Source organism: Suricata suricatta, chromosome 14, assembly GCF_006229205.1.
Source record: "Suricata suricatta isolate VVHF042 chromosome 14, meerkat_22Aug2017_6uvM2_HiC, whole genome shotgun sequence".
NCBI classification, from domain to species: Eukaryota; Metazoa; Chordata; class Mammalia; order Carnivora; family Herpestidae; genus Suricata; species Suricata suricatta.
In genome coordinates, this window is record NC_043713.1 from 72,071,931 (window position 1) to 72,081,668 (window position 9,738).

At 48.2% G+C, this 9,738-nt stretch overlaps 1 protein-coding gene across 3 annotated transcripts in view; it reads right to left on the bottom strand.

The window, feature by feature from the left end:
* The window catches only part of UBE3B (ubiquitin protein ligase E3B), a 54,037-nt gene extending 44,463 nt beyond the window's left edge, over positions 1-9,574 (bottom strand). For 2 of the 3 annotated variants that reach the window (XM_029921256.1, XM_029921254.1), the window contains exons 1-6: positions 9,425-9,574; positions 5,701-5,805; positions 4,269-4,450; positions 3,999-4,119; positions 2,401-2,460; positions 1,873-1,977 (exon numbers count right to left, since the gene is read on the bottom strand). In XM_029921256.1, the coding sequence (XP_029777116.1) occupies positions 1,873-1,977; positions 2,401-2,460; positions 3,999-4,119; positions 4,269-4,429 (447 nt within the window). In that variant the 5' untranslated portion in view covers positions 4,430-4,450; positions 5,701-5,805; positions 9,425-9,574. The other variant, XM_029921255.1, reaches the window with a different exon arrangement.
* Between the last annotated feature and the right edge of the window lie 164 nt (positions 9,575-9,738).

Below are 9,738 nucleotides of genomic sequence, written 5' to 3' on the forward strand. Positions count from 1 at the left end.
GCCGAGCGGCCATTCACAACCTGCCTGCACGCGCTCAGCCGGTCAGCCAGTCGGGACTGGCCCAGTTCCCTTACTCTTGGGGAAGGACCACTCTGGGAGTTCAGGGACAGGGACACTGGCTCATGAACCCCGGAACACGGAACCTGAAACACTCTCGGGAATGGAGAAGGAGAGTTCTTGGAAGGCAAGCTGGCTGGCGCTGGCGGGCTGTGTGCGGGGATGTGTGTGTACGGACAGGAGTTCATTGGGGCAGCAGAGCAGAAATGCAATTGAACGTGACAGCCACGCTGGGCCCAGACGCCCTGCTTTACCACTTGCTAGATGTGTGATTTAGGGCAAGCTGCTTACCCTCTCTGTGCCTCAGTTTCCTCTGCTGTTGACTTGGGGTGGTAACATTGCTTTCCTCATAGGGCGGTTGTTAAAAATGAACGGATTAATGTATGCAAAGCACTAAAAGCAGTGCCTGACGTGCAGGTAACTCTATGAAATACCAGTTTATTACTGTAACCATAACTCATGCCCACTGCCGGGTCAAGGCCAGGAGTGTCATTCACAAGCGCCTTGAGAGAGATGGCTAGAGAGGCTGGGGCTCTGGGGACATCTCCTTTCCTCACCTCCTGAGTCAAGACTCTGTCCCTGAAACCTCTCTCCCAACGTGCAAAGTGAAAATGTCCACTGTCTGTAACCACTCACACCCTGCCCACCTGCTCATAACACAAGGGTGGGCACAGGACCAGAGGGCCAGTGGCAGTACCTCCCCCCTCTTGCTACTGTGACCAGTTCGAGGTTGAGGCTGGGCCTTTAGGAATTCTCTCTGATTTCTAAACTAGTGGGGGAGGCCTCCCTTTTCGCTTTGGTCAAGAAAGAGTGAGGATGTGGGGCCAGAATGGCTGGCTACTGTGATTACAAGAGGAGAGAACAAAGTGATCCCAAAAGGGAGCAGGGAGGAGAGAAAGGATGAGAGGGAGAATCCCAGAAGTTCCTGGCTCTGATCATTCCTGGCTGCCCCATTACAGAGAATATGCTATGAAAAATATCCTCAGGGCACCTGGGTGGCTTGGTTGGTTGAGCGTCCAACTTCCGCTCGGGTCACAATCTCATGGTTCAGTTCGGGAGTTCCAGCCCCATGTAGCTCTCTGCTGTCGGCGCAGAACTCACTTTAGATCCTCTGTCCCCCTCCCTCTGCCTCTACCCGCCCCCCGCCAAAATAAACATGAAAAAAATACTCTTTCTTGCTTGGCTTGTATGTATTATGAGCTTCTCTCATGTTGGGTTTCTGCCCTTGTTTTTTATTTTATTTAAAAAACTTTTTTTTATGTTTGTATATTTTTGAGAGAGACAGATTGAGCACCAAGTTGGGGAGGGGCGGAGAGAGAGGGAGACACAGAATCAGAAGCAGGCTCCAGGCTCTGAGCTGTCAGCACAGAGCTCAATGCAGGGCATGAACCTATGAACCACAAGATCATGACCTGAGTTGAAGTCAGACGCTTAACTGCCTGAGCCACCCAGGTGCCCTGGGTTTCTGCACTTGTAACAAGAAGCCTGACCAGTATAATAATATAAACAATAATTATCCATTATAGCAGAAGAATAAAAAGACAGACAACAGATTCCTGGGCATCAAGACTGTGGTGAGCACAAGCCGATGTTCAAAATGTAATACGTGAGAGAAGGGCTCGTACTGATAATCTAGCTTGCTCTCTCCTAGAACAGGGGCTCCAATCATTCTTTATTAGACTCTGATAAACTTGCAAAGAAATAACCTATGAAGGAATCTTGAGGAGTCTCAAAATATACCCTAAAGGCCTCCAAGGAGAGGGAATATATTTACAATGAAAAGGATATATTTACAGGTTCTTGTTTTGCTTTTACCTTGAGCTGCTCAAGAAACTCACAGCAGTGCCAAAGAATGTGCTTGATCTGTTTAATCCACAGGAGGGTGAGATCCTTGGAAAGAGCCAGGGACACATACCACACCTACAAGCGGGAGAAAAAGGAATGTAACTGGCCGTTACAGGGACCAAGTTACGTATGTCGTAGCTACTGGGATGGGCCCCGTTCACAGGTCCAGCGCTGGAGAAAGCAGTGGGGATGAACAGGTGAATAAGCAGCGAGCAGGACTTATTTTAACAGCAAACTTAGAGATAAAATAGCCTGTAAGGGAATTCGCCATCCTGAGTAAGAGGGCGGAGGAGAACACAGTCCTTGGATGATGAAAAGACTAAGAAGCCCCACTGCTCTGTGTTCATGTTTCCGATTCATTACCTGAAGGCAGGTGTGTGTGTGTACACGTACGCAAAGTCCTACCTAACAAAATTGTAACATTAGGCAGGAGCTTTCAGAACCAAAGAGATCAGCCTGCGAGCCTGTGGGAGACTTCCCAGCCCCCGTCTTGCTTACCTTGGGTTCATTCTCAGCATCCATGCTGCTCTGGATACAGCGACACAACTTCTCAAATCTCTGCAAAGAAGCGGGGTGGGGGAGGTGGTCACACATTTCTGCATGCCCCAGCCAACCGGGGAAGCAGCAGGCATCCCGCAGGCCCCTGGCGCGTGCAGGCACTCACGTAGGCCAGGTGACTCGTGTGTACTCACACTCAACTCCCCCTTACAGGTGTGGGAACGGGGGTCAGACTGGCAGCCCGCAGGCTAAATGAGCCCTACATATGAGTTTTAGCCTAGGGCACCTTTGGAAAAAACACAATCCACCTTGGCAATCCGAGCCTGTGCTCTTGCAGCTAGCAGCTCCCCGGGGTCACGCTCGCTGGGTGGCCACCACCAACAGGGACGTTTCCCCCACAACCTGTCATACCATCACTTGTAAATTGAAACGCAAAAGAAAGGAAAGTGGAAACTGACCCACCCTCAAAAGTGCTACGGCCCAGGGCAGCCACCTCAGCCTTCTGGACTACAGTCTCTTCCGTCAACAGGGGTCACCTCACGGCACCTGCCTGTCCTCATCTCCATGCCTGTGTAGTCCTGTCTCTCTCCGGACTACATGTTCCATAGGTTTGGAGACCCTGCCCATCTCGTTTCCTTCTGGGGCCCCACTGCCTGGAAGAGGGGTCTGGCACAATGAGACACTTGGCAGTTACGAACGCCCAGCCCCTGGGAGGGCAGGATCGTCAGGACCAATACAGACAATGCGCTACTTCCTGGAACTGTATCTAGGCAGATCATTCTAATCCCAAAAGTGCAACCAGCACATTTTGTTTGGCTTACGGGATTTAAAAGAAATTTCGAATTAGCTACCAAGTTTTACACATTTTACAAAACCAAGCACAAGGATCTCCAGCACCTCTTTTCAAAAATCACAGTAGCAGTCCACCACTGGCTAGAGCCCAGGAGTGGCCAACCCCTAGAGTGGCCATGCCACACACCCCTTCACTGCCTCTGATGTCCTCATTCCCTATCACCACCACCTCCTGTCACTTACTGATTATGACTTCTTTTTCTTTTAATGTTTATTTTTGAGAGAGAGGGGGAGAGCGCGCGCACGCGCACAAGAGAGCATGAGCAGGGGAGGGGCAGAGAGAGGAGACACAGAATCTAAAGCAGGTTCTAGGCTCTGAGCTGTCAGCACAGAGCCGAAAGCAGGGTTCAAACCCATAAACTGTGGGATCACGACCTGAGCCAAAGACAGATGCTCAACCGACTGAGCCACTCGGGCACCACTATTTATTATGATTTGTTACGTTTTCTCCCATAAGTGGCTTCTTCCACTCAGTTACCCAAGCTGTCTTACTCCTGTCTGCATATGAGTCAGAAGTGCTTGTCAAGGTCAACGTATAAACAATCAGGAAAGCTTCTGAAATTTCGAATTAGCACTGGGTATAGTCCCCACAAAACACCTCCCGAGAAAACAAAAAGGGCAGGATGTGGTGGTAACAGAATCTATCTGGTAGAGTTGCTGTAAGAATTAAAAGAATTAGCATTTGCAAAATACTTTCAAAAGACCTGGCAGATGGGTAAGCACGGTGTTTGCTATTATTATTTTACCTCATTATCCTCTTTAATTCTGAACACGAACAGCAGTTTCCTGGCAATCTTAAAAATACAAAGTGCGCTTCTTTTACTGAACTCTGCGTCATCTGCTTTAAAAAACTCGTCGATCTCTCTCCTGGGAGGGGGAGGGGAAGGGGGAAAAGACATTTTAAATCAGGAGCTGGCAGCAGCTGGAAGGCTTTTCAAGAATGGGAGGAGAGAACACTGCGTTTTCTTGCTATGAGCTGGGAGCAGCGGACTTGCTGAGTAGTTCGCAGCACCCACCGGATCTCGCTCCGCAGTCGCCTCCGACACAGGAAACTCCGGACGTGGGCCTGGACCTCGACGGCTGCCCGCTCCCGCTCCCTCTGCACCAGCCTCTCCTCCCGGGCCTGCCGGGCTCTATCGATGAACCATGCTCTCGAGGTCTGAGAAACGGTGAACATGTTTGCAAACCTGCACCAACCCTGCAAGGAAAACGGCGAGTGGCTCACATAGATCATTCAGGAAAAGCACACACAGGAAGGGGCTCACGAGTCAAGGGCGGTGGCAGCCGAGCTGCTCAGGACCCCTTGGTTCCCTCCAAAAGGCTAAGAGCTCTGCTGGCACAAGTCCCAACTTCCTATCAGCTCTGTGCAGGCACCTCATCTAGACCGGCGATGCTTTCTCCTGCATTAAATAATGACATCTTCTTAAGAGAAAGGCCGCAGCATCTGCCATCGGGTGTGGGCTCTGCAGTCGTTTAATAGATGAACAAAGCATGAGCTGGTTCCATGTATAAAGCTCTAATTCAAACCAGGCAGCCTCTAGGTCAAAGGTTCCTAGGTATTTGAATTTTCTGGAGGAGTCTAATGCTGAGCAGTCAAATTTACTTTGCCAAGTACAGACTGGAAGGAAAAATAAAATCAAACATTTACCGTCACCATTATTTCATTGATCTGTTCACTCAACAATCATTTACTGATACCTACTTTGTGCCCAGCAGAAAGGAAGCCCTTAGTTTTTTTGGGGGAGGGGGGGAAGGGCCATTTTAACTCTAATAAAGCCAAACGTTCGTGAGCCTAAAATGCAAAACAAGCCGTTAAGGTTGAACGCATTCGGTTTTATGTATAGCTTACTCTGCTGTCCTTTCTCTTCCCATCTTGCCAAGGGCTGATGAGGACTTAGGAGCAGATTCGGCATGTCTTGGACAGAGGGTCTAAATTGTCCATTACATGTTTATCTAAATCACCAGTAACTGTCTTTTCCCAAAGATGTGGCTTTGGCTATCAGCCCAGAGCACACAACATGGGTCCAGGGCGCCTCCCACACTGAGATGATTTCTTTGGAGGCCTCAAACTTTGTTATCCTGTCCCTAATATGTAAGCAGCCCAGCTGACAAAAATTACTGCAACAGATTACTCAGAAATCCAGACTTCTGGAAAACCATCCCTTTACTGTGTTATCTCCCTCAAAACAGTGCCCACATGAAAAGATCATCAGGAATAAAAAGCTCATTCGAGGCTCCTTCCACGTCAACATCCTGAGGGGCTCTGTGGTCCCTTTTCAACACGGATTCACATCTGTTCAACAACATGTGGGTCTCTCATCGGTAACTGTCAAAACAAAGGACCAAAGCCCACTTGGTCACAGGAGGGAGGGCAAGAAGGCAGGGGAGGAAAAGGTAGTGGTGTTTGGAACCACTGGTCTCTGTCCAGAGCAAGTCTGAATAGCTCACCTGAGGACCTGCCTGTGACACAGAAACGCCAGGTAATCATTAGTGATGTTGCATAGCACTCACTCTGCCGAGGGCAGCATCTGGCTTCAGAGGAGATTGTCTTTCCTGGCAAAAGCAGAAGGAAAAAAGTCCAGATCCAGGGTTAAGTTTTACAGGCAGGGAATCCTATATCTTCTGCACTGAATAAAAGTAATAAAAAGTGCCTCTGGTTTAAAACACTAGTATTCTCATTTTTACTTAAGGTCTGATTTAATTTTTTTAATGTTTATTCATTTTTGAGAGACAAAGCATGAGCAGGGGAGGGACAGAAAGAGGGGGGGACACAGAATCCGAAGCAGGCTCCAGGCTCTGAGCTGTCAGCACAGAGCCTGACACAGGGCTCAAACCCACTAGCTGTGAGGTCATGACCTGAGCCAAAGTCGGACACTCAACTGACTGAGACACCCAGGTGCCCCTTAATGTCTGATTTAAATGTTATACTGTCCCCACCTCCCAGTCCTCCAGTTTAAAGGGAATAGACTGTGTGCCCCAATGTTCCTAGCAGCACTTTCAACAATAGCCAAATCATAGAAAGAGCCTAAATGTCCATCACCTGATGAATGGATCAAGAAGATGTGGTTTATATACACAATGGAGTACTACATGGCAATGAGAAAGAATGAAATCTGGCCATTTGTAGCAACGTGGATGGAACTCGAGGGTGTCATGCTAAGCGAAATAAGTCAGGCGGAGGACAGATATCATATGTTTTCACTCATAGGTCTAACAGGAGAAACGTAACAGAGGACCATAGGGAGGGGAAGGGGGGAAAATAGTTGGGGAGAGGGAGGGAGGTAAACCATGAGAGACTCTTGAATACTAAGAACAAACTGAGTGAGGGATGATGGGGGAGCGGGAGAGGGGAAGGGGTGTGATGGGCATGGAGGAGGGCACTTGTGGAGATGAGCACTGGGTGTTACAAGGAAACCAACCTGACAATAAACGATAAAAGAAAAAAATAAAAACAAAGGGAATAGATTGAAAACAATCCCAAAGAAGCTGAACTGAAGCTGTACACGCTTTATGCCACTAAGCTCGAACAGGGGGGAATGGAGTGTTGAGAAGCAGTTGAAAATTATGTGTGGTATTTTTTTAATGCAAATGAAAAACGTTTACACCTAAGAAATGAAAAGCAATATGGAGAAAGCGGTTGTTTGGAAGGGGAGGAACAACGGGCAGTTCTGCTTCCTGAACTAGTCCACTTTCCAAATTCTCTGCAGAGAGCAGGCCGTGAGGCTGCATGGCACTGTGAGAGGCACACAGGCTTTGGGGTCATGCTGCTGGGGTTGGTCTCCAGCTCTGCCAGGCACCTACCATAGGAAGAGGCCTCAGGCCCTTTCTGCCTTCATCCGTCAACTGGTTGGGGTTAACGAGGATCTAATGAGATGATGTACGTCAAATACCTATCAAGGTGCTGACAGATTACACAGTAAGTCTAATTGATGTGTTCTTTGTAGAGACACGAGAATCTTTTCCTTAAACTCTGTGGTAGGGGCTCTCATCTGCCTAGGTGCTGAGGGACCTTACATTCCTCCCCCATTACATTTCGTCCTATCCCTGGGTGCGCTAAGATTCCCGAGTCCTGTCACTCGGGCTATGGCCCTGTTTAGATTGGTTAAGGGCTTCAAGCTCCAGAAGATAGCACTCAAGCTATGGTAGGATTCTTCCTTAACAGGCAGAGTCTCCCACATTTGGGGGGGGGGGGTTAGGTGGAAAGAGGGAGCCTTTTCATATGCAAACTGACAAACTACCTGAAAGAGCATCTCAAAACTTTCACTTTTCCCAAGCGGCCTTGCAGGATAAGATCTCTTCCTCGAGATTAACATCCCCTCAGCAATGCTATATGCTGGTTCTGTTTACACCGTGTAACAGGCTGTACTTTGCAGTTTTCCTAATTCCTTCTTATTCGCCTCTTCTATCTGCCTAGAATCTACCAGTTATCAATCAAAACACATTATGAAGTTTTTAAAGTGTGTATTCGAAGTAACTAAGGAAATATTGCACAAACTTCTGACTTAATCAAAGAAAGAAAAGGCTGCGTGCCACAGAAGCAGTCTTGGATCACACAGAGCACCCTTGGTTCTTTTTAGTTCTCAGTCGACCTCATTTGGCCACAATACTTGTCCTCTCTAGGTCTCGGACTCCTTATCTGTAAACTGAGGTCATAATACCTACCTACGTCCTAGGGGTGCTACAAGAATTAACGGAAACATTTGCACTTCTTGTACCCCACTTTGGTCATCAGGATGCTGTGATTAAGTGGGAAAATATTAACAAATAGTATCTGAAAGCAGATAGCATGTAACTGGGCTTTCCTGTATCATCCAGACTTACAACAACAACAACAACAACAAACCCCAAGAACAAACTTACAATCCAGTTGGGGAAACAATGTTTTAGGTGGAAAAATCAGAAACCCAAGAGGTTGGTTTGCTCTGTAACACCTAGATTACTTAAAAAGCAAAAAGATAAACAAGTTGATTAAGTACCACTATGTCATGTCCCTTCTAGCAACCTTGTGAGATCACTTGGTATCTCCCATAGTCCGTGTCAGACTGCCAGGGAAGGGCAGAGCCAAGATTTTAATACTAAGAGACAAGACTCAGACTCTACTTCTTTATTCCCATGATATCTGCTCAAAATCAGTCTTCCCTGGATGAGATCAATTTCATGGAGAATTATGAAAGAGTCCGGAGGGTACCATTCAAAGGTGAAGGGCCATAAATACCAGCTGCTGCCTGAGCCCAACAGGATTCTCCCCCTGTGGTGGGAACAGCTGGGCAGGCAGGTGCAATGACCACCACTCTTTGTTAAGGGCAGATCATGTATCAGACATGTATCAGATATTTATTCAATTCTGTCTTCTCAACAGCCCTGTAAGGTCTCAAATGGTCCAATTTTTAAAGAACAGGCAATAGGACTTAGGCTATTAATAAGAACAGCTATCATTTATTGAAGGCCACTGCCTATCTAGGTGTATGTTATCATTACCCGCCCCCCCACCACCACATAGAGAAAATGAAACCTAGAGGGGACATGACTTGTGAGAGGTCACTCGGCTACTGAATTTGAAGCCACGTCTAACTCCAAAGCAATTATTTAAGTGAAACAGACAAGACCAGAGACTTCCCGACTCACAGAACAGAAAAGAAGAAAAAAAAAAAAATGAGCGTGCAAAGCTGCCCATTAGGTTGTTAGAGTCAAATTACGACCAAAATTTTTTTATTTAAATCATTAACGCCAGTTGCCTCTACTAAGAGAGCTGAGTATCAGGTACCAACAGCTGTATTACACAGCTCCCTCTGTGAAACGAGCGAATAAGCTAATGACTCCATTTTACAGAGGAACAAGTCGAGGCTCGAAGAGGTGAGGGAACTCACCCAAGGTCACATAGCGCGTGAATAGGATTCGAACTCTGCTTTGGGGGCCTCCTGAGGCCCAGCATCTTTCCTCGGCATCAACAATAACCAATCTTTTTCACCCAGCATTGGTCTGTCTATAAAGGCCTATCGCCCCAGAGCTGAAAAGGGTTGGAAACGGCTACGGAGAAACCCTCCCTGAGCACGAAAACCAGCCCCTGGCACCCGCCCTGCGACTTGGGGAGGCAGGGACCCGGCCAAAGGGCCACCTCCTTCAAAGTCCCTCCACCACCCGGAAAACACACAACCCTGTTCCCAGTCGCTACCCGCAAGCTGTAGATCTTTATCCGCTCGAGGTCCCCGCGCTCCGGGTCCGGGCCAAAGCTGTCGCCGCCTCAGCCCAATACCCTCGAGCTCTGCCGGACCCGGGGCAGCGTCCGAGGCCCGACCGCCATCTTGCCCGGGGGTGTCCTCGCTCAGAGCTCCGCCGGGATCCAACTACCCGGTTCCAGGAAACGACAGTTCCGCAGAGCTTCTTTACCCGGGAAGAACAACCTCCCTGCATCCCTCATTTCTGGAAGCTGAAAAAAAAAGCGGACGATTCAGGAGCGGGATAAACTCCTGACCCAGACGAGAGGAG